The sequence below is a fragment of the Hippoglossus stenolepis genome, chromosome 20 (assembly GCF_022539355.2).
Source record: "Hippoglossus stenolepis isolate QCI-W04-F060 chromosome 20, HSTE1.2, whole genome shotgun sequence".
Taxonomy (NCBI): Eukaryota; Metazoa; Chordata; class Actinopteri; order Pleuronectiformes; family Pleuronectidae; genus Hippoglossus; species Hippoglossus stenolepis.
Window position 1 is genome coordinate 12,995,641 of NC_061502.1, and position 25,759 is coordinate 13,021,399.

The 25,759-nt window shown below is 44.9% G+C and overlaps 1 protein-coding gene across 2 annotated transcripts in view; it reads right to left on the reverse strand.

Moving 5' to 3' along the window:
• The window catches only part of sash1a (SAM and SH3 domain containing 1a), a 157,951-nt gene extending 132,455 nt beyond the window's left edge, over nt 1–25,496 (reverse strand). The window contains exon 1 of one of the 2 annotated variants that reach the window (XM_035143492.2): nt 24,010–25,496. In XM_035143492.2, the coding sequence (XP_034999383.1) occupies nt 24,010–24,513 (504 nt within the window). In that variant the 5' untranslated portion in view covers nt 24,514–25,496. The remainder of the gene's footprint in view (nt 1–24,009) is intronic. The other variant, XM_035143495.2, reaches the window with a different exon arrangement.
• Nucleotides 25,497–25,759: the final 263 nt, after the last annotated feature.

Below are 25,759 nucleotides of genomic sequence, written 5' to 3' on the forward strand. Positions count from 1 at the left end.
CCGTGTCATTAAAGTTGGAGCAGCAGCTTCAATAAGTTTTTCACGACAGGAGAATGAAGCACGTGCAGCACGTCAGGACAAACACGCAGAGCACATCTCTGCTGCCGCGGTCAGTGCGGTCTTTGGCACATCTGCTCTGCTGAGAGAATCTGATAAAGAGTCTGCGCGGCCCATCCAGCACGGCTGCTCAGCAGGGCTAAATGATTGGGAGACATGCTGACTTTAAGTGCTCTAATAGCACTAGATCATATAACCCATCGCTACTGCCCTGCTGTAATAGACTAATTATGGCTCTGTGCGATACAGAAGACAGCGGCAGAGCACAGTCCCCCCCCCCTCTGATGCAGCCTCCCAATCCATTTCTCATGCTTAATTTGGAGACGGAGCACACGGTAATCCCCTTCAAACATCTCGCTGGACGGGCAAAGGATGAATTCTGGATTTGTGCATGAAAGGTTCTTCCGGTTTTTAATAGAAACCATGTGGCACTCGGATAACAACCACTGCAACTAATGGGACAGAATTAAACCAACAGAATAATGGGTGCTCTTTCTTTTTTTGGGCCCTAAATCTGAAACATTATCATACAAATGGGCTCATAATTCCACTTAAACCCACCAGCGGTCCTTGAAGCTTAAAAATCACGTTTTATTGGACAGCTTTTTATATTTAATGCAAAATGTTGTAAAACATTTTCCAGCTGATTAAACTTAAGCACGAGGAAATGAGAAAGCGATATCCAAAATGACAGAAATTGGTCACTTAACAATCAGCATGAAATGTGTGTGTGTACTGCTGTAATCAACGCAGCGCTATATTTCAATGAAGCATGAACAAATCAAAAGCAACATGGAATCCAACCTAATACACATTCCCGTGGACTTTCTGACCCAGAGGCCTGTTGGCTGCCTGAACAGAAATTATTGAGAACAAAATTAGAGTGAGAGCTCCTCCACCACACACTCTGCATGTCGTATTTCCCTCACACGCTCCTAATAATCACTGTGGAAGGGCCAAGGAATGTGTCTCGACCCTCTTGTATACTGTCCACGGTCCCGCCGAGCAGAAATGTCTCTGATCAGCACAACGTTCCTCTTTTAACCTCAACACGAGAAACCAGAGAAAGCCAGAGTTTTGAGATAAGTACAAAAGTAAAAAAAAAAATGAAACAACCATAGTCAAAATTTTCCAGATGAAATTTACAAGTCTCTTTGAACTCAACGCCGTGACCAAAGATTAGACGGTGACTCGCGGCTCTGCAAGGACACGGAGAATCGATTTCATGACTTATGCAAATTGTCATGCGGTATAGTTCGATGGTTGAGTCGCAAAATATATTCTGATACTTGAGCTGCAGTGTCTTTGTAAATCGTTTCATTTTTGCCTCATTGGTGAATAAGTTTGCTTTCAAAGTCACGAGAACAAAAAAAAACACTGGTTCTTAGTTAATGAAATAAGAATAAGTCTTTCATTCTCCCTGAGCACTGACAGGTTTTTCCCTTCACCTCCGTGTGACTCAACAGTTGTGGTTATTTAACTAACTGAATCCTTCCATCCCAGTCGTCATGGTTTCTGGAGGCGGCCTCTCGTCGCTCCTCGCCTCACAACCGGCGTCATTTACTGTATCTGACTAACAAGCCTCTGGCTGCACCACGTCTGCCGCCCCCGGAAACTTAATGACCACATCTGCACAAACTCACAGGAACTAAATGACCAACTCTGAGAAATCTTCCTCAACTGGGCTCATCTCTTTTAACGGAAGTCTCTATTACTCTGTGGTAATAAGACGTGGCAATGCTGGCAGATGGTTGCTTAGCCTGTGACAACCTGGAGTAAATCGCAGCTTTCCACTGTTTAGTTAATCACACAGACCTTCAAAATAAAATCCTGACTGGTCCAAAAACCTCCATTATCAAGGCAGGAGATTGATGCTGGTGTAGACAGAGTTACAGGCTTCACAAGGTCTACACACACAAATACGAGGCCAATACAAGTCAGTCCTCAGCTGATTGATCACAATCAATGCTCAGTTATTGGCTATGGAAAACCATTTGAACATGTCATGGCCTTTGTGTGACCCGGGGGAGAAAACATTAACCTTTTTACACCACGGGCTCGTGACCCACCCGCTCCCGGGTCACATGGTCTGGACAAATTAAATGTGTTTTTGTCAAATGTAAATAACTGGAACAAGGCTGCAGCAAATGTTTGTTTACATTATTGATTGACCTCATTGTTATTTTATTTGAAAACAAGAGATATTTCCGACAGATTTTAATTGTTTCTGTTTCGCATCGGGTCATTCCCTGCTGTGTTTTTCTGGACTTTTCACTAAGTCCCAGAAAACGTCAGGAGCATTTGACTCAGATGTTTGCGTTCTCACATTTAGCCCTTTATGAAATTTTCAGGAAAACATCTGAAAACAGCTATTGACTGATCCCGGCTGGTGCAGCTCGATCTGCATCACGTCACTCAGCGGCGATGCAGATGCAGAGATGCTGTCGTCTGAGTTTAGGATCAGGGACGTCTTGCATTTGGAAAATCAGGAGCAGACACGGAACACTGGAGTTGAAATACCAGAGGGCATTTTTCACAGCTCTGTGACTTATTTACTCTCAGCAGGGTTTTCAATTCCTCACCATTAAAACACCATTCACTATTTATTTTTCAAACAGGAGCTGCTTTAATAAAGAGAACGAACTCCACTATGCAGAAAAATGTCAAATAGTAATACCTTTTGTGAGGCTAATAGAAAAGAGCAGTATGATTTTTACTGGCACTGTTATAGCCCCCAAACAAATCTTGGCAAAGTGAAGCGAGCTTGTCTTCTCACACTTACTTGAGAATCACCAGGAGCAGTTGCATGTCGTTGAAAATGGTTTGTGAAGTTTTTCAGTCTGCACAAAGTTAGAACTGTAGCCATGCATGGTTCCAAATGAAGAATTATTAAGGCATTATTAAAGGCAGCCCATTAAAGGGGCATTCATGCAAAACAGAGGCCGGGTTAGTGCTGCTCTCAGCAAACCTTGATGAATAGAGACAGGCGTACCGTGGGGAAGAGCGGCTACAACTGTATGTTCCACTGTAACTGTGTTCTCGGGGGGAAATGGGTGAGGTGGTACAGACGAATGTGCCACGACGAGCATCTCTATTTTCACGCCTTGTGAGCAAAATGTTTAATGAACTTTAATCCGAAAACATTCATCATATCTTTCACCATGTATTTTCATTTGGAGAAGAAGGGAGGTCTGGTTGCATTTATTGATTAAGTGACTAAAGAGTGATGACAAATTGCAGCATGAGTAATGGAAATTCTTCTGTCTTCTGCGGCCCCGACAACGATGATCACAAAAACTAGTTGTAGCCATTATTGTATGTAAAACCAGTGCTTTTGTCAGATCTACAACTTTCTATATGAAGTTAATATTTTATCTTTTAAATACAATTTCATAGTGACATGATAAAGCCTGGGAAACAATTTTTTGGAGACCGATGCCGATATTAGAGGGTAAACCAATACAGATAAATCAGCCGATTCGTATTTCTTTAAAAAATCTGGCAATCATTCCTAAGATGTTGTTATCAAACCCTTATAAAGAAATGTAATTGAGGCTTGAATGTAAATATGGAGTCGCATCTTTAAAAGTTTCCATATCGGTGCATGTGTCAGTGAGGAGCAGATTTTTCTCTAGTAACCAATAAATCGGTCGGGTTGTAGTTTCTGGGCAAAGTAGCTGAAACTGAACACACGTCTCTTCTCTCATGTGTTGGTACTGACACGCGTGCGAGCCGCCCTGGCCTCTGATCTCTGGGAGTGTTGACACCTCTGTCGTCACCTCCTCCACCGTGGACACTGTGTACAGGTGCTCCCTGCATACATTTGCATTAATGCACCTGATGCAAGCTAGAGTAAATCAATACCGAGATGTGCAATGCTCTACACAACAAGAATCGCAGCGATAATTCCATGAGAGAGACGCCGCACCCTGCTGCTGATTTACAAGCAGGGACTGTTGTGCACTAATACAATTTCTGATTCATCATGGTGGAGGCAAACAGAATTAGACCAGACACCAGAGAAATGCTGCTGCTGTAGGAACTCTTTACTGTGACTGATATGAAACAGTGGAGATCTGTCACAGTGTGATGGGGACATGCCATGCAGGGCCGTCTCGTTTACAGCGCCCTGCTGCCGTGAGGGAGAGATTCCTCCAAGTCCAATCAGATTACGGTTGCCATCATGTTACGGAAGGTGGGAAAAGCCAGAAGGAGATAATGCTGCACCTCACCAAATCATACCGGGAGTGAATCTTGCCACCTAACAACAAATCTGACAATCCAGGAATAGTTTCTGTGAGTCTATGTGCTTCTTGTCATTACACGGTTCAGTTGGATTTCCAAGGATAAGGCACACGGATGTTAAGTCTGGGAAACATTTGTGCCAAAGGAAAACAAACAAAAAATGTGTGAAAGCGCATCTGCTTTCTCTCTTTTTTTGTGGTGCCCTCCAACTATGAGAAAACATGTTGAGCTGTATTTTCCTGAAAAGTGCAGACAGTGTCTGCCTATCAAGGATGTGGCCTGGTCCCCATTTACCCATTAAGGAGGAAACACAAAATAATGTACAATTAACACTTGCACATCAGCACAACATGCAAACAGTCGAAAGCGCGGTGAAGGCCAATATTTAGCGACGCACAAAGAGTTCTGATAAAGCGTCACGTGAAAGACACATCTGCAGCCACTTCAACAACAATGGTTGCCATGGTAAAGCTGAGGCGCTCGAGTCGCGGATTTTACTTTCTCCTTCGCTCTTTAGCTCCTCATGGGGCACTGACGCCTTAAAGAGCATCACATTACTGCCAGCTCTGGAAATGACTGATTTCCTGTGATATCTGTGAAGTTTAATTAATAAAAATACTTTATTATGAGATAATTTAGGGGTGAGTGTACATGAGGTGGATTATTTCTAATGTCTAGAAAAGCAGACAGTGGAATCCAGAGCAAATTAAAAATCAAAATGCAGCCATTTTTCTGTCTATGTTTAACTATTTCCTCGTGTTTGCAGCAGATAAGGAGCTTAGTTTTGTGCTTGTGCAACACTGGCCTAATCTGGTTTTGACTGCCCTCTTACATGCATGATAGGCAGTCCAGATGGATTGAATTGTTCCAATAAAACCTGCCAGCCAACGGTATTAGAGTAATCCAGTGTCATGTTTGAGTAATTTTATTTACTAGTTGAGTTCTCCAATAAGGAACGAGGGAGAAGACTGGATGTTTGTTATATAAAAAAAAAAAACAAGATGATGCAGGGAAAGTTTCCCAAAGTCTCATCCCAATGGAATAAGTCATTTCCACATTCTCATTAAATGGCAAACAACAAACTCCTTTTTCTCTGTCTCAGCATTCTGAAGAACCCGATCCAAACTGAGCATTCACACGAAAAAAAATGTGCACGGATCAGCCCAAAAAGGCAAAGTAAAACAAACCTCACAGGAAAGTGAAACTCGGTCACTGAGCTGCTTTCAGGTCAGCTGAGGGGGGGAAAATGGCCACTACACGCAGAGGGGGTCTGCCCCTCCGCGCCCTGTCGGCCGGACGTCCCGGCAGCAGAGGCACGGAGAAAACAGGCTCCACGTTTGTTTACCAAACAGCGCCCGACGGGAGCGGAGGGTGTCAGGGTTGCGATCGGGTTCACGATCCAGGTCACAAGTGGATTTAAGCGGCACTATGTAAATGACCTTTCCTATAGGATTTCACTGAGCACTAATCTGTGTGTATGACCCAGTCTCACCCCCCCCTCCCAAATTAACAAAGAGCCTCTGTCAGCGAGTTTTCTGAGAGAAAGAGAGAGAGCAGACGGAGCAGCAGACACACACACACACACACAATGGATGAAACTGCTTTGCTAGGAAACAGATGAATAAGCCTAGTTCTTTCTGCTCCTCCCTCACTGCAGAAGCCACTATTTCAAAGTAAATAAAGTAAATAAAATAAATACCCATACAAGAACGAAAAAGTACAGACGTGTAAGATTAATCCAAATTCTGCCGTAACAGGAAAATATCACTGACGCTGCTCCAACTGCTCGATCGGGGCTTGCAGCAGTGACTATGTTAAACTTTGCAAATAGTGCATGTGAGTGCACGCGTTCTTTCATTGTGACCCACATTGCATTTGGCAGCTCAAACCCATCACACCGTAGTTGTGTTTTAATTAAAGAGGGGAGACGAAAGAAGAAGAGGAGGGGGTCACATTGGACGTAAAGCTGGCACCCAGCCACGACACTGACCCCGTCTGGGTCTGATGCACTGGTCTGAAGCGGGTCCTGACCCTGATTCCATTCGGAGCCGGGAATAAAACAAACTCCTAAAGCTGATGTTTGAACACAGAAAGGAAAAATAATATATATAGTCGCTTACCTTTATGCGTGAATGTGTTTCCCATCACAGTGTGCAACCAAAGGAGAAAAGAAAGAAAAACATGATTAGTGAGTTGTTCGCATTGCAACATTTTTTTTTAATTGTGTGTATGTGCTTTGGGCTTCCATGACGCGAGTGTTCAACTCTCAAATGCAAACCAGTAAGGAAATCACACTTTTTACAAACACTTCCATTAACAGAAAACACAACAGTAGGTTGTTCCTTTCACGGAAAATACAGCTTTATCTTTGGCTTCGCGCAACACATTCGCACCTTCAATATTAATAAACGAAGAAACGACAACTGATTCTCAAGTTCTGGGTTCTGCTTCTCAGTCGAGCGTCACTGAAATTTGAACAAACAGGTGAACAGCTCTCAGTGCAGCAGCTTCAGGCTCCTGCAGCAGGTCTTCACTCGCCGCGGCTCAATTACTGCAGGTCACTTTTACAGTGTCAGACACAAAGCCGCAACCAGCGTCACCACAGGCCAAACAAACAGCCAAGTCCAAACAGGCAGGTTTATACTGGGCACTGCACTGGTGTAATGTAATTATAACTTCCTGCATGAGTGGAAACGGGGGCTCAGCATGCCCCGGGGCCCGGTCGTGCTCTCGTCACCCGGCAGGAGCCACGCTTCCCCGGCCTTTCCCACCTCTGTGGAGACCAGATGAACGATTCCACTCGACCTCCGACCTTCAGCGGCGGATACGTGACACACAGTTAGAAGCACATTAGCAGCTGAGCGCCTGCGGGCATGCCGGGGTTCGGCTGAGTCAGGATATTCCTACAGGACATGCCTGTGTCCAACCCTTCAGGATTGAATGACTGAGGGTCTTCATCTATAGTAGTGCATTCCTCCGAGGGCTTGGTATTTAGCAGAAGAGCATTTTGAGGGCAGGGGCTTATAGAACGTGCTGCCACTCAGTTTCCACACACTCAATCACTCACTCTCTCTTTCAATGCATAGTGACCTACTTCCTGAGCTCTGGCTTGCACCCCCGGCTTTCCTGCCCTGTGGTGCGACAGGCAAGATGGAAAGCAAATGAAGCTTTTGGGGGAATCATAGCGTGGTTAATAAATATCGCACAGAAAGCCGAGCAGCGAGACCTGAACTCCGCCGTTGTGATTTCTGCAGCAGGCATGTCAGTGATGCCTGTCACAGGGCGTTTTGTCCACGGGATCACAAGAGAGCACGCCACCAAAAAAAAAGAAAAAACACAGCGGTGTGCCTACATGTTGCCTTGGTAACCTATTACAGTCACACACAAAAAAAATACCACACATGCACGGCAAAAGAGGAAGGAGGCCAGACTTGACATCCCATAATGAGCTGGATGTGAATGGGGTTCAGCGGGGGGGCTTCACTCGGGGGCTGCGGGGGCTGTCAACATAAATACCCGGGCTTCGTGCTCCCGTTCAACAAGGAAAGCATCCAAAAGAGGAAGTTGACACCGGGGGTCGCGGCCAAATATCAGGGGGCTTTTCAGCATCAAAATATTGTGCTTGTTTGAAGCGGAGGTTAAGTGTAGGTGATGTGATGTCTGATAAAAGGCTCGGGGGTTCTGGGACAGATGACATCAAACACACACACACACACACACTCATTGTCTTTGGTCAGTGACGGAAAGAAAAAGCTCTGTCATACTTCTGCTTGTGTTTTACATCCCAGGGCTGTATCTGTCTCCTGGGGGGGGAAGACCGCTGACTCAACAGGAAGCGGTCTGCCCACGTAGCCTGATCAGCCTCTGGCCTATAAAGACGAAGAGGATGAGATGCTGAGATTCACCAGCATCTTAACACTGATCTCCTGTGTAGTCTCAGCTTTATTATGTACGCTACATTTTCTCTTTTCCTCCGGTTTTTAAAGTTTTCCCTCACCACTTAAGGGACTGGCAGAGACAACCAAACGAGTCGATGATGCCGCCTAATTTCCTATTCACTCATTCGCCTGCGAACAGCCCTCAAACTCCCAGAGAGAAATCGTCCGTCGTGCCACGCTCGTCTCAGACTCTTTTCTGACAGCCCCCGAGCATCGCAGACATCGAGCAGATTACGCAAGATGAATTCAGAACCCCCTGTGGCCTACTGGGATGCTAACTGGTACTGAGATGCATGTCTGCTTCCTCACGCAGCAGTCACGGTGATGTGCATCTAGTCGAAAGGCCTGTTTCGCAGCAGGCGTGACACGGAAGTGGTGAGACAGCCATCACAAAGCAGCAAGAAGAAGAAACGCGCCGCTACCCTCTGCAGGGAGGAGCGAACAAGCAGCAGTGTTCAGGAGGGAGTAAACCCGTGTGTTTTCTCAAATTATGGGGGAAGTTTTGATTAAAAGACGGGTTTTTTTAAGCTGGTGCAGGAGGCAGCTCTGAATTTTTGATTTACAGCACATCAACACTAGCGGCAGCCCTTATTACCAAAAGCTCTCGAACCTCCACGTCTTTCCAAGATGACGTCTTTGTCGGCCTCTTCCACGTGTATAGATATATGCATTCTTCAAATTTCACAAGCCAAGTGCAGCTACTCTCCTCTACTCATTTCATCTCCTCTAGATGTTTATAGCATATGGATGAATGTGCTTATTTCTATTGCATTCGGTGCCGTTCACCTGAAAGCAAACGTGTGCTACTTTGCAGAGCATGAAGAAGTTATTTGTCATCCGACTGTGAGCACGGCTCCATCGTGTTGTGTTGACACTTTAACTTCCCGCGGCAAATAACGGACTAACTGTACACAATCCCTGCCTGGTGCTTATAGTATTTTTCATATTTATACTTTTATTACCTGCTTGGCAATAAAACCAGATTCTGATTCTAAAAGCAGGACATGATCTTGCATGGCACTCTATACAATATAAACACTATTTATGAATATGCATTCTTGATGGGCCTTGCTGAAGCTAACATATGCATACGGAGTATAAAGCACATCAGTGTTATTAAAACTATATTACTATAATTACTTAGTAAGAAAAAAATGTATACCTGTATTCCTACTGTGTTTCTGTTGCTGTTTATTGACTGTAGTTAATATGAGCAGCAATAGCAACCATGGCCTAACACAGATGATAAGAAAAGAGCAGCACCTAGAGAAAACATTGTCCACTTAAACACAACTGCTTTTACGGAGAGTGAAGCATTATGGGAAATCCTCTAAATCCGTCTCCTCTGCTTGTATAAACAGTGTCAGTCGTCCAACATCTGAGTCTCAGCCTCTGAAGACATAATGCCATTTCATAACAAAAGCCTCCTCAGCCTCTTAGCGAGTGAAGAGGGCTCATCATCAATATCCCGACGAGAGAAACCTTGTGCTAATCAACAATGAGAACACTCGAGCTGCGTCTACGCCGTTGTGATTTAGGTTAACGATCACGGAAACGAGGGTGAGAGGCTTTGATTTCCAGACAAACACATTAAAGAAATAAGATGTTAGTCTGCGTTGGTGAAAAGGAGGGATGAGACTCTTTTGTTCCATATAAAATATACAGCTAAGGGTGGGGAAAGAGAGGAAGTGATGGGTTGTGTATGTGTTTCAGCGTTAAAAACAAAACAAGAGCAACACAATGATATATTTACAGTCTTTTCCTCTTCTCTGCATCATTTCCACACGATGCCAAAACCAGAACATCCATTCTTAGCAGACTGTACAATATGAATGACCACTTTACATAACAATTGATATAAGCCTGGCTGTGGGATTCCTGCATGACAATGAAGACCATCTCCACACATAATTGCCGCCCTCATCTTCCAGTGCTGCATTGTAGTCCATGTCCCAAACAAACCTAAATATGGATGCCACTGGAGTGGATAAAGATCTTGTGTCATCTTCAGCAGAGTATTGGTAATCTTGTTACTCGTTCCACTTACAGATCCCTGAGGATTAAAGTCGTCGGCTGGTGCAGTTTTTAGAAATGTGAACTTAAGTCTGGGTGAAGTGTGGTCACCGGTTGCTCCGAGGCGGGGGTGTGGGGGTAGCTGAGGAGGGGTGCGAGGGGGCACTGGCGCTCAACTGTTCCATAAATGGGAGTGGACAGGGATCAGAGCTGCAGGGGCTGCTGGGGCTGCTGGGAAAAGAAGCTCAGTCCTGCAGCTCATTGTTCTGGACTGACAGTGTACTCTCATCCACCGGGGGGGTGGGGGGGAAGAAAAAATTCTTCACCCGGCCACAGAAAAGGCTAAGTGACCATAACAAAGACTCGTATTACCATACAGGCGCTCCGAGAGACGCACGGTGCCGAGCATTCCCATGCTGCTGTCCTGCTCCTGGCATACATCTTGTTAGCAGTCCCACTCGCTGTTTTAAATGAGAAGGATAAAGGCCAAACAGGAGCTGAAAATGACTTTAACTGAGCTACATTTCCTCTCCTGGCAAAAAAGGTTTTCAATTAGGGGATGCATCTTTAAATAGAGCAATCGAGGCGATCGATTTTTACAATAAAGTTCAGTCTGTCTCTCTATAAATGAGCACTTAGTCACTATGTCGTCTAACTACAGCAATCATCCGTTAACATGGTTTATGAACTGACTCCTGATCTAATGGTTCCTATATTAATTATTTAACTTTTAAATGATTTGGAGCATATGTAACGAGTGTAATCACTTCACACTCAAGGCTGCAGACGAAACCTTTTACAAACAGGGGAATAGGTAGAGATGTTCCGACACCAGCATCGGAAAGGCTTCTGTTACTGCCCGAAAATGCCAGGTTGCATTAGGCCTCGCAAAAATGGAAACAATCATTACTTCCAAACAGGGTTGGAATGATACAACTTTTAAAATACCTCATATAAGTTGTTATTTTTTAAATACTCTGCATCGTACTGGGATTGGTATTGAAAAGGGGAAAATTCGATTGGAGCAGCTCTAAGTATAAGTGTATCAGAGTCAGCTCTTCCTTAAAAAGTTAAAATGACAACTTTAAATGACTTTTACATCACTAAAATGTCATCCAGCAACTTTTTCTGTACCTTCTAGTTTTTCTAACTGTGTAAAAACTTTTTGTCTGCCTGTCTGACCGACTGTCCGTCTTTATCCCTTCCTGTACGTTGGCTTGACAGCTCTGCCAGTCTATTTGTATTTCAGCCCGTCTGCCCTGTCTGCAAGTAAGTGAGAATGAGGTGAAATTGGGTGAGGATGTTTGCTGGAGCGGAGAAAATTCCTGATGCATGACCCCTGCGCTCAGGCTTGGACGGCGAGCTGTCAGTCGGCCGGTCCATTGTTTGGCTTTTGTGTGTGACAGCAGCTCTGTACAGCATGGATTCATGGTGAGGAGGTGATTTACCGGATTAACGACACTTCCCCTGTCGCTAAAGGCCGTGACCACTGCATGTTAGGGGCAGATTATCAGCCTTGCTGTTATTATGCAGGAGGCTCAGGCCTGAGATCAAACAAGGAATATTCAAAAGGAAAAGTGTTGACCCGCAGCGTGGGGAAATGTCCTGAGCTACTCTCTAGGCTTTAGGCCTCCCTCCCTAGTCCCAAATTTTCCCAGGATATTGACCTGAATATTCAAATTCTCTTAATGAACGTTTCTTCAAAAACATTTCTTCAAAGCCCCCTGTGTCGAAATAAATATGAGCTTGACCTAATCCTCTTTAAACAAAGCTGAACATTGGGAATCTGTCATTTGACTGGTTACATAAACCTGTGCCTTTCAGCAAAAGTCACACCAGGCCACCAGCAATGAAGACAAGCAGTCAGATAGCTGCGTTTGAGAATGAGAGAATATTTTATCAGGGCAAATATTCTTACGACCCTGTTCACACATTTGACTCGAGCCACGGCTTCGGTTCAATGTGTAACGTGAACTAGAAGACTAAACTGAGGTTGGAATGATCTAAGATAGTTGAATGATGGCGCCAGGCCCTGAAGGCAAGAGGCATTGTGTGAAAAAAAACATGTGGTGGGACCAGAGAAAATGGGGAGAAAAGTGGGAACCAGTATGTATTTCCAGATTTGTCTGAGAGACTTAAAGAAGAATTCTCAGGGGCTATTAAAGTAAACAGGGGTTGGTTTGGCACGGCGGTGGATGAGAGATCTGCTGACATGAAAATTGTGGTTTTGGGGTTCACCAACAGCAGATGAAGCTGCACCAAGAGTGCACATCCCAGACGTTAACGGAGGGTGACCTCAGCTGGCTACAAGAGCATCCCAATATACAAAAATATCCATAAGAATGCATGGCTATACCCAGTGGACATCATACCCCTCAGAGCATATACTGTTCATTAGGTACATGTCTGTTTTGTGGCTCAAAACCTTCATTCATTGAGGTGAATGACGGATGAAGGCTTTTTCATGGGTGTATAAAGTATAAAAGTGTGTTTTGGGTAAGCCTAGAATGGGTGAGCTGAATGATGTGTTGCAAGGTTAACCCGAGCAAAAACAAACTTATTCAGACGTCTCCTCGCAGAGGCCACAGGACTCCAACACCTACTGAAGCTTTAATGATGTGGGATTCAGATTTGAAGCAGTCGCAGTGGAGCGACTATTCATCCCTGCATGAAGCAGTGTGGCAAGCGATTAACAGTTAATGAACAGAACAATTGACTGTAACATGTACGGAGGTCAGAAAACGGCAATTAAAGTGATGAACTCTAGCCCTCCATACTGAGCCTGTCGAGAGTGATCCGCTAATGATGAGCGTGACTTCGTTGACAGCTGCTCACATGGACAGAAATATTAAAGCCAGCTCAAGCTTCTCTCATTGAAAAGTCAGTGAAGAATATGAAATTTGAACCTTTTCATACTGCGATATTAATTTCAAACTTTGTTCTGGTGGCATATATATGTTCTGGCTCTGTTATCAAAATGTGCAAACTGCAGGTATAAATATACTATCAGTAGTAGGACTTTTTGTTGAAATTTCTTCCTCTTGTCTTATGGTCATCTATCATTTAACTATTGGCTACACTGCCCCCAACAACTGTCCATGGTACTGCTCTGTTTTGTCTGTTTCATTGATATCCATAAGCTTTCAGAAGACATGCACATTACTTGCTTCATTTCCGCTTTCTGCCCACACTACTTTGAGTTTTCAATCACCTAAATGGAGAAGTTGGAAAACACTGCTGGTTGGGGAATGCTAGTGTGAAAACACAGGGGGGGGGGGGGAGCAATATAGTCTGGATGGCTTGAAAAAAAGGAGACGTTTGGAAATGATGAGTCACCTGCATTCACTTCCTGACTGGTCCTTATCAGTCACCACTCAACCACCAGCAGCGAAGGGAAAAGCGTTGTAAACACTTACAGTTTCAGATTTCTAGATTAGCGCACTAGCTGATGACTTTTTACGGCACTAACAGAAGCATTTCCGATGCTGGTATCGGAACATCTCTGCCTACACACCCCTGATCTATTTAGAATAACCTGTTTGAAAAAGGTTTTGCTCGCAGCCTTGAGTGTGAAGCGATTACACTTGTTACATATGCTCCAAATCATCTAAAAGTTAAATAATTAATATAGGAACCTACTCCTAGAGTTCTTATACTTGCAAAGAGACACAGTAGATGCACACAGAACACACAACACTCACGGGGAGATTAACATTTGTGTTGGAATGTGCTGGAACCCATAAATGTTTTGTAAATGCTTGGAATATTAAAAGCGGTAAACCACACAAGACAAAAGCGTATCTACAAAATGCCGCTGGTTCTTCTTTTATAAAAGAAGATGTGCAACACACAGTTCTTGTGCGAGTGTGTTTGCGTGGGCGTGTTTGAGGAATGTAGTAACTGCCAGGTAATTAGGGTTCGGATTCAGGTATGTGGAGCCGCAGGGAGGCCAGAGCATGAGACAGACAGGACAGACAGACACTCAGTGGGTTTGGTATATGGCTTAATCCCCTGCCAGGCACAACCACTACAAAAGCACTCAGGTAGGGACATATCGACACTGGTGTGGTCTCCATGATCAAAGCTTTCAGCGGAGCCCTGCCTTCATGCCTTCAAAATGGACCAATTAGGGATAAGGAGGGGTTGAGAGTCGGTTGCGCTGCGTTCCGTGCACCTAGCTGGCAAGGGCTTCAGACAAGGTAATTATACACACTCTCCCTCTGTCTGTGTGTAACACTCATACTCCGTGGTATCATGCCTCACTCATCTCTCTACACCCCTACATTATATCCCTTAAACACAGTCCAAGATATCACAGGCTGACATGAGCCAAACTGTAGCTACATGCAGAACAGTTGAACTCTGTTGTACGCCGCAGCACTCGAACCCTCCTAAAACGACTCCATGCCTTGAGAAATCCACCGCTAAGCTGCGACCAGCGTACGTCTCCTCCCTCATCATTCTGATTTATGGAGCTTGTCTGAGCCCTATGCATTACAGGGAACACTGTCATTGTTCATTTTTAACAGCGTCTTCCTGGGAAAGAGGATTATTTCATCCAGTTGGGCCCGAATGTTGAAGCAAAAATGACTAGGAATGTGCTCCGTCACGTTTTTAGAGGAGCAGAGTTCAGCTCATAAAATGAGAGATTATGACTTTCTATTTTTTTCTCCTTATAAATCAGCTGTCAGCTTTCTGCTTTTCTCGTCGTTAACTGAATTTTTTTTTTTTTGAGTAGGGGACGAAACAAGCAATTAATAGAGAAAAAATGTGGTGAATTGATTATGAAAATCAATCATATTCATCCATCTTTGTTGATGAAATATGGCTCCACTTTCACCGACTATGTCACGGCTGAGTTTCTGCACAGTTGGCAGACTTGGTATCACAACACTGAAAGAGAGAGCTGCTTAACCAAAGAGCTTGAGCAATATTTAAAACTCCTCGGAGCACATGTATCGCTGAAAGAATTACAGCATTATGCAATAATCCCAAACCCTGCGTCTGCCATTTAAGCCAGCAAATAATGTAAGTTAGAGATTACAGGAGCAACATATGGTTTGATGTTTAAAGGCCTTTAAACTTGTCTCTATGGTGACTTCTAACAAAGCCCCCTTTTCTTGTGCGTGACCTCCCCTCCTCACATGCGTGGGAGTCAAAAGTAATTAGCTTTCTTGGACTGTAGGTCACACATGACCTCCGAAGGAAACACAGCATTAAGAATGTGTGAGGTTACTGCACATCTGCATACAGTGCCTGTGCATTACACAACAATGTACAGAGGCATGACAAAGTTCAGGTCTGGTTTCTGCTACTGTGTAAAGGCTGAGCGAGAAAAAAGGGGAGCCGATTTCCAAAAGGCATAAAGGTAAAGTTAACACATTTCCTCAATATTTTAATTAAGATTACTTTAAAGCTTTAACAGATTCAAAATAATAAAGAAGGAAAAGGCCCCAAAGCTAAATTTGAGCACCCTGCATGGTCTGTAGTTAGTAGCAGCCTCTTCAGGAAGGATCACAGATTGTAGACGCTTGTTTTAGCCAGCTAAGTCTTTCACTTCTTGTTCTTGGGTTTGTGCCCATTTTTCCTCAGAAAAGGCTTCTAGTTCTGTAAGATTTTTTTGGCCGTCTTGCATGAGCTGCTCTTTTGAGGTCTATCCACAGATTTGCAATGATTTTTTTTGGGCTGTAGCAAAGCTTCAGCTTGAGGTGTAGTCCATTGTGGATTTTTAGGATGATTATCCTGTTGTAGAAGCCAAACAGACGGTGTTATGTTTGCTGGTATTTAATCAATTCCATCCTTCCCTCTACCAGGGAAATGTTCCCAATGCCACTGGCAGCAACACGAGCCCAAAGCATTATCGATGAATTATGTGGTGAGGATGCAAGAAAGGTTTTCCTCTGATGACTCCTCCACGAAGGTCATGTTTGTGTAGGTGTTGCACTGCTCAGTAAGACTAATGCATCACCACTCCAGAATCTGATGAATCTTCCTGAAGGTCTTTTGGAGACAAACAGACCTTTGGATTTGGCTTTCTGGCAAATCTTTGAATAGTCCTTCCAGAGTTTCATGGGCACTTTCACACCAACTCCTTTATTCTGGACCTTAAGACGTTTTTAATTCAATCCAAACCAAAAGAAGAGGTGTGAAATGTGACTCGGACCACGATCTGGGCCAACACACCAAAATGACCCAAAAGAAGTGGTCCAGATGTTTGCAGTGAGAAAACACTTTCTTGACAGATTGGACCAATTATAGGAAGTTGAGAGAGGAAAAGTACAACAGAAGTAGAAAAACCAGCAAAAGCCTTACTGGTCTTTCTACAAATGGAGTTGCGTACTGCCAACTGATGAAATGGCTACCTGAAATCCCTTTGTGTGTTAGGCAACCACTGAGATGAGCCCTTGGCTAATTTAGATCTGAGACCTTGGTTAAAGTTATCTGAAAACTCAAATCTCTTGAGATGCCCGGGATTTTTTTTTGTAGTGCTCTTTTACCTGTTTTCACTCAAAAGCTGTACAAAACAAATATAATAAAAATGTCGAAAAGAAGGTTGAATCTTTAACTTTATGCCTTTTGGAGATCAGTTTGTCTTCCACACAGTTTTCCCAGGGACAGACATTTTGACTCGGGGTTTTCCAATGATTTTCGAACCAATTCAGTTTCTTTTTTTTTTATGAGAAATTTTAATGATCCCCACCAGAGTAATCCCAGCGAGTGTAGCCATAACTGCAAACATGACAGAGCCGCAGAGAGGCAGAAAACGTGCGGTTGTGTGTTGATTTGCAGGTGTGTTTGCAATCTGGATCCTGTCACAGACAGATGCTCGGGCCTGCTCTCTTGTCACTCTCCATCCTGTTGCGGTGCTTGATGTCTTCATTTCCCTCCATCTCCACTGTTCAAAGAGGACCACAGGGTCATTACTGTGCACATGTGCCGCGACTATCATGGAGTTTCTTTCACGTGTCTAAGGGCGGTTTCTGCATGAAAGCGAGCTGCAGTTCGTGTGTTCTGCAGAGAGGCGGTGAAGAAGTGTGTGAAAAACAAACTTGTTTACAGCTGCAACTGAACATCTAGCTTCTCCGTTTGCTGTTGCTGACGAAAGGATCTGCCTTCTGTGCACTGGACTATAAAGTATAGCCTTGATTTTAAAGGCTTGGATTCAGAAATACAGAGGGGGGCATTTTACACATGTCAAACATAACTTAGAACCAAAATAACATTCGCTTCTCCCATTCAGCCTACACTCTCCCTACTGATGGGTTTTCTGTTGAGAACTGGCTGAAAACACAGACTCAACATATTACAGATTACAAAACAAATGTAAGCATGAATTCTAATAACTTGCCTGTCTACCGAAGGGGAATATAAGTATTGATAATGGAGCCTGCAGCCACTCCTGATGCAGATACTATGGGGTCATGCAGACATGCTGTCTGGAAGGTGCTAAAACCTTGGACCAGAATAGCTCTGATAATGTATCTGTCATGAATGTGAGTCATCAGGACCTGTTGCCCGGCACACTGTGGAGAAAGAAATGGCTCTGCAGTCTCCTGCCTTATTTAAAGCCGTTACCATGGCTGCATAACTTTAAGTGACACGCGTATACTGTAACTCGCATATGTTATTTAAATACAATACATCTCCAAAGGCTATAGAGGGAGTGACATTTATACTGCCACGGGCATACATTTTAAATTTTTCCACATGAGCTAAACATCTAAATGGTGAGATTGTTATGGCCTTACAATTGTCAGTTGATTAATTGGAGAGAAGGTTAGCACAAGTTTGAGTTCTGTGAAATGTCATCTTTCCAACACAGTTCGCATGTCCAGGGAATAAAAAGCAGCTCCAAAGCCAGTTGATCATGTGAGAAACAGAACAGTAGGAGTGAGACCCTCTCGCTCCCTTCCTGCTGAAATAAGAAAACCAGCTGCAAATACAGCGTAAAGGCCGCTTTCCCACATTTGCACATGCTCCCAGGAGATGGGTGGTCAAGTCTAACTGACAGAGGGACAGACAGAAACTCCCTGACTCACAGTGCCAGACGGTGAAATCCATCCAGTGAATGGGGATTTATCCGGAATGATTAAAGAAATATGTGAAGTGGCTTCTTCTGCAGTTATTGTTTTCCTGCCTCACAAAGGACCCCACACAGAACGTTCCACAGATGGGAAACTGATGCACTCACGACAATCTACAGCTGTTTTGAGACGTGAACTCTGGAAACATTTTCTGACTCATGGTCCATGTCCTAAATCTTCTAAAGTAAAATGAGAAAGATAAATTTGACATTGTATAAACAAGCACCCTCTGAGGAGCCATTAGTGTGCGCAGCCCATTTCATTGTCCGGGGGCGAGACCACCATCAAACCATAGTGTTTTAGTCCAGCAGGTCAGAAGCTGCAGGGGTCAAAGGTCACCGTGATAGCCATCAGTCCTCACCACTCACAGCTGCTCTCCGTAGAAACTAAAACCTGGTACTTGCAGTTTATGCTTAACAAAGATGGTTTTAAAAGCTCATAAACAAAGTGGCTGTTTGGAGAAAGAACCACGAAATGAGTGTATATGGGACTTTTTTTCCATCTTAAGGGAACGTGATCCATCCCTTTTAGTGCCCTGCTTTTTTTTTATAACCCAAACAGCAGCTCACTCCGCTAATTGACTTTCTCAGTCCTCTCAGGACAATGGAGCTGGTCCTTGACTTCTTTATGACTTCCCCTTTATAAGTCCTTGGTTGATTGTGCCTTTAAGGAGCCTTTAATAAAGACTAAGCAAACAGGGGTTTTCAGCAGAATGCCTGGAAAACGCAGAGGCTGTAGTGAAAGGCTCCGTTATGGCAACACGCCAGCCCTTATAGCACGGGTCAAAATGAAGAGGATGTTAACCCGAAAGAAAATATAGGGGAAATGAAAAGCTCGTGAAAAGTGTTCTCTGCAGGGTTCCACTGAAGCCATGAAACAGCTCTTTCTTCAGGAAAAACAGCCAAGTTGAAATAATGGCTTTCTGTGAACGTATTTTTCATGTGACAGCAATAGCCTGTAATTCATGATAACGTGTAGTTGAAAACCGAATGCAGCTTATATTTATATAATACAACAGCTTGACTGGAAATCTTTGTCTAACCTGAGCTATAACTAACTTAAATGGGAACCGCAGAGGAAAGAGATTCTATGACATTTGTTCCTACATTGATTTTTTTGGTTCTAAATGTAAAACTGCTGACATTATTTTTCACCTTCGCCAACTCTTGGCAGTCGTCCACAAGCCTGAAGGGCCTTCGACACCCCCAGTGGGCCAACACGGGGTCGTCTGAAACCAAAACCTAATTTCCTGCCAGGGCCAAAGTGCTGGGATATTAATCAAGATAAAAGGAGTGAAAGAGGAAGTGAGACGAGTGTTTGGCATGAATGGCGTCGAGCTTCTTTTTAGCTAAAGGAAGCTGGTAACAGTTAGTTAAGCGGCTGTCGTTGGTTCTGAGTGTGACAATTCTGGATGTCCACTGCATTGCTCGCATTCTTAAGGCTGGTTAAGCTGCGGGCCTCTCACGACTCCCAGCCTACACATTTGATCAGCTGTTGAGTGGAGGTCAGAGGAAGGAGTAACGTTCCTCCACCACCTGATGGTGCGTCCCCTTCACAAACACCCACCAGGTCTTCTCCGGCCGGCAAAAAATGTGCCCATCTATTTACAACCCTCTCCGCATGACACCTAGATTTTTATCAACCACCCATCGGCACAATGCTGGACACTTGCCTCCGCAGCCCGGTTCAATGGACGGAAATTGGGAACGCAAAACAGAGCAGTAGTGAAAGGATATGTGGTTCCATCAGCCTGCACACAAACAATGGAGAATCTCCCACTGTTTGGCTTCTACTTCCTCCTGACACACAACACTAACAATGAGGCGCTATTATGACTGAGTCCGTCCACTGTTTACAGCCCTGGATGAGACTAGGATGAGAACATATCTCTACATGGTTTGGTCCTGAGATGAATCAAAGAGTTATTTAAAGTAAAAGATATTTTTCTTATAGAATAAAAAAAAAAATCCATATAGATCAGTGGGGTGGGACATTAAAATAACATTCAATTTCAACTTAAACTGTACGCTGGAGAAATTGTGTCTCGTAACGAGTGAAAGACGGAACAGAGATCTGAAGATAAAACATAATAAACTAGAATAGAATTCAATAAAGCTGAGCCACGACCCAACAGTTCCATTAAATTCAATCAAGCTGCTACAAATTTCACACACTCTCATAGATATCAGTTCTCTAAATGTCGGATTTAAAAAAAAATCAAGATTCATTGATTATTCTCTGGGAAATCATACCACATCCTTCAACTAAGTTTTGTGGAAATCTATTCAGTAGTTTATTGAATGTTGCTTAAAAACAAACCAACCAACAAACAGTGAGAAAAAACTCAGCGACTTTGAGAGCTTTGAAAAGCGCTTTATAAATACGATGTATTATAAAAACATATACAACACAACTAACAGAGAACAAGGTATGACAAATGACTGATTTGGCCATTTAAAGCTACACAAATCTTAAATGAAGTCTTCAAATGTCATCTCATTAATCAAAGGACAGCTCGGATAATCTAATCTATAATGTATATGATCATGTGTCTTGTTTAAGGAAGCAACCTGCTCCCCATCAGCCATTCACACACACGGGTTCACTCAAATCAAACCAAAGCAGACATGGTGTCTGTGGAGTTGACAAATACTTAAAAAGCAGATTGATAGTTTCTCCAATAACATTTTTACTCGCATTGCAACAGAAATCCATAAGAAAGTTTCAAGCCGAAGATAAAGATTAAATTAACCCCACGCCTGCAGTGGATTGAACAAGAGGCAGACGAGCAGCTCCGTCTCCCAGTCTTATATTGTTCCCTTATGAGAGATCTAGAAATGCACAACCCATCGCACAAGTGTTTGTTTACATCAGTAGGAATAATACTCTCTCTCAGACGAGGGGTCTCTGCAGCTTTGATAAGGATCATGGGTATTTATTATACCCAGCAGAGCCCTTTCAGTGAATTGTTTGATAATGGGGGCTGTCGCACAGGATCCTCAGCAGGCGCGAGATAGGGCTTCTGAATATATTGTGCCTATATTGCGTATGTTTCTGGCACGATGACAAACGGCGGAGACAAAGCCGCTGACACGCAGACGAAGGGGGAGAGGGGCTGTCAGACGTTTGAGCGTGAAAATCCCTGTGCACGCCACAGAGGACAGTTTTAATGCGGGTGGAGAACTTGGTTATGCTATACACTGCACATCCCTGGAGATTGACATTGTGTGTCCTGTAATTGCCCCCGAGTCTCTCTGGTCTCGGCCTCCACTGGGGCTGACATCTCATCTCAAGGGCGGCGAGAAGGGGAGCTATCTACAGACCAATCACAGCCCAGTTAGTCAACCCTCCATCAGCTGGTCACAGCTCCATCTCTTAACTCCTCTCACTTCTCCTGGGGAGAAAAGCACTGGGCTGGAGCCAATTCAAAACTACAGGGTTAGACACACACACAAACACACACACACACATACACACACACGCACAAAGAGGGCGAGAGCGAGGCAGAAAGACCTTGACCTGCACATTCCCCTCCGCAGCCTCGACACCAAAGCTTTGGCTCTAAATAAACACAGCCTTCAAAGGGAAAGAGTTTAACCCTCTGGAACCAACACTTTGTTTCAGCCCTGGTTTGACAGATAATCCCTCACAAATCCTGCATCTCTGTGGGATTCACCATCGGCCAAAGTGGCTGAAATATGTAGACTGACAAGAAAGAGCTCATGCAACATGCAAAACTAGGATTCAGAGCTGGTTTCAGTTTGAGAAAGCTCATTTGGAAGCAAGCACATACTGGACAGGGTTTATGGAATTAATGTTTGGGTTGTGTGCTATTAGATAAATAGGAGTGTGGGTATGTGCCTGTGTTTGCATCACACCAGGATCTTCGTCGGTTGGAAAATAAAGTCAAACAGACAAGCCGTTACAAAGCACACCCATAAATAAATAATTATATGCAAATGCAGACACTCCAGCAGACAAACAGTCCCCTGCTCAGACCCGACACTGAAACATCTGTCCCCAGTGATCTGATCACAAGTGGACAGTCCTGACTACAGGTGTGAACACACCCAGGACAGAGGCATTTCAGATCCGATCACTCAGACCACATCCGGATGTGCGGTGGGACGCATTTGGCCACATTCTTTTAGCTGTGCGTACATTGGGTCTTTGGAAACAGACATGATGTTTGTGTTTATTTGCTTATGGAGCAGGGAGGTGAGATCTAATCACAAGTGGTCACTGGAGGTGCACGTGGGGACGCATTCTAATGCCCGGTGTGAAGCGACGTACTCGGAGCTGTCCACTTGTGATCGGATCGACCAAGACGCACGTTTTTTAACAGGTATGAACAGGGCCACATGTTTGATCCCACGCAGACACCGTACCTTTTCGGCTGACATCTAAAAGCCTTCATTACTCGCTCAGCCACTGAAAAGCAGCTAATCACCAGGCTCTCGATCAGCTGAATCAAGGGTTCCTGTTCCCGCCGACCACAAAAACCTTCCCTTCAGGAAAACCTGGATGACTTCATTTCTGAGGAAATAACACCCTTAAATATAACATCAATCAGAGAGATAAGTATCGCGTTGAATGAATGAGGGAAATTAAAGTGTCAGGATTCAAAAACCGGCCTCCAAACCACCTGCACATTCTCATAGCTGGGGGACTGGTTTCGCCTGTTCCGCTCACCAACTGACAGGCAGTTACTCTCGATCGTTATTTTCGCTGAAAGTTGCAAATGAAACGTCAGGTCAGATTCTCGGGTTGTTGAAAACCCTGCGTGTTGCTGTAGGTTTCCCGGGCTCAGGACATGACCTCTGTGTCCTCGCTGGCCTGCAGAGACGCCGGTCGAACGCTGTATGTAAACAGCAGACATTCGGCAGAGCCTTCTCAGCTGGTGCGGCATATGATTCGGACACTTCTGACCAAAAGGTCACCGTCAGTCCTGTGAGAACAAGAGGGCCCTCTCACAGTCTGGCTCCTCACAGGACCGCCACAGCCAAACCCGGCTCGCCACTCTTCATTCACCACAGCAATCAATAGCCCATTGCCCATTCATCAGGGCTCATGGGGGCCTGGTTGGTCCACCCTCAGTGGACAGGTGAGGTCAGACTAGATTTATAATCACCAGCATAAATCTTCTTTTCTCCCCCCCCTTACAGGAAATCAGAGACGCTCCTCAGGAAGCTCCTCTCCGCTCGCCGCTTATTGATCTGCAGCAACTTCATTCCCATCATTCACCATGACAGCAAACCACTCACACCTCTGTACTGGCGGCGAGGCTGAATAGTTTAGGCGGACTGGCATTTACCTACATGGTTCGAAATAGGCCCTTTGCACCAAAAAGCCCTCTTCTCTGACTGACAGTTTTCATCCTGCATGCGATGGATGATTCTGAGCAGGTGACAGCAGCTTTTGTGGCTTATAAAAAAAACTTTGTGCACATTGAAAATACCTTTAAAACACATGGAAATCAAAAGCTTCACACAGGCTGAATGTTTTAAAGTGTATATCAAACCAAAAATATGAATTAGGGTGGGACATTTTATAGTGTGTGTGTGTGTGTGTGTGTGTGTGTGTGTGTTGATATTGACATGATTCACTGGTTTACTGGTTACGCTGGTTACGCATGACCTTTGGCAGCTGATGTGTGTCAGTCCTCCTCTTACCTTATTAGAATAGGGCGGCTTGGCCAGGTTGATGCCATCTCTGATGAGTTTATCCCTGATCATGATCTTCAGCTTCAGCTTGGGGTAAATCACCAGCTCCCTCCTGTTGCCCAGCGTCAGGTTCCGCTGCGCACCCACGTAGCCACCGGTGCGCCCGACCCGGTCACTGTTGGGCTCGGTCCAGGACTTGGACCCGCGCAGTTTGGACTCGTACTGGTCCACCATGTGACTGGTATAAATCTCGGCCGCGGGTGGCATCGGCTCCAGGGTGAAGTAGAGCGCGCTCGCCGTGTCTTTGGCGTCCTCCTTCAGCCTCCTCACCGCGTCGTGGATCCTCTGCCGGTGGTGGGGGATGTAGACGCCGATGGCATCCAGGTCGGGGTCTCCTATCTGTTTGCAAACCTCCAGGTCGTCGTATCCGTTATCCACGAAAGCCTCGACGTACTGGGCGAGCTGGAGGGTCTTCAGCCACTCGAAGACGATGACAGGTCCGTTGCTTGTCATTTTGGCTGCTACAACTCGGGAGGGAAGAGGACACTGAAGTGATGGTTACTTTCCCATCCGGCGTTTCAAACGCATCCTAAGGTTGTTCCCATCAACGTGTGTTAAAACTGCAGGATTAAACAAGAACGTGGACGATCCATGGCGCAGCTTTGGTTACAAATGAGTCCGCGATGTGTTAGATACACGAACAGACCCGCTAGTGAATGAAAGGTTGATAACACCTGTCAATATTTACACATGGAGATCACCTCACTTTCACTTGCCGCAGCTTTCAAATCCCAAATGTCATTAAAACATCGATTTTACGCACGGACAGCAATTTACCATGCGCACTCACTTCCAGCAATTAGGCTTCCTTACACAAAACTGAAAGCCAACTATTCTCATTCAAATAGCTGCGGCACGGAGCAGATTTGGTTTGTTACGCACGGCAGCTGCTGCGTCTTAAACCCCCGCTCCACGGCTCCGGCTCCTTCCTTCAAATCTCCTACAGCGCGTTGAAGAAATACATCCACGTAAAAAACTAAAAAAACACAAGCGGGCTTTAAAATGACAGAAAGCCGACGAATGCGTTCCGCGTCCAGCCGCTCAGTCCACGTCCTCTACGCGTCGCTCGGTTCCTCTTCCAGCCGGCACATCACTACACTGGAACCGCAGCCAAAAGCCAACATGTTCGCCGCCGCCGCCGCCGCTCCTCTCCGCCGTCCACGCCCCCTCCACCCCAAAATCTCACTGTACCAATTTTAGAAATAGTGATGCGACTTCTCCTCTTTCCTCCGCCACCTTCTCCCAACTTGTCACGCAGCCTTTGGGGGCAACACACCGGATCGCCGGGTCCGCTGCGACTTGGCCAAAGTTGGTGCGAAAACAAAAGCGCACGCACAACGTGGCGCACAGTCCAAATGGATATTGTTGCTGCTGGTGTGTGTCACATTATTATTTCCCCACGATGTAATTCCGTCCACCGCACCTCTCTCTCTCTCTCTCTCTCTCTCTCTCTCTCTCTCTCTCTCTCTCTCTTCTCCCCTCTCCCTCTCTCTCCGTGTCTCTCTCTCTCCTGTACACACTCTCACTCTCTCACTCATTCAGCATTTCCACGCTTTGGTTTTCTCCACACGCAGGAGCTCCCTCTATGTGGTGGCTGCGGAACTGAAGGTTTCACAGCACTGGGGGCTGATGTAATAGGAGAAGGAGAAGTTAGGCATTACTCATCCATCCTTGCGTCCATCCATCCATCCATCGTGGG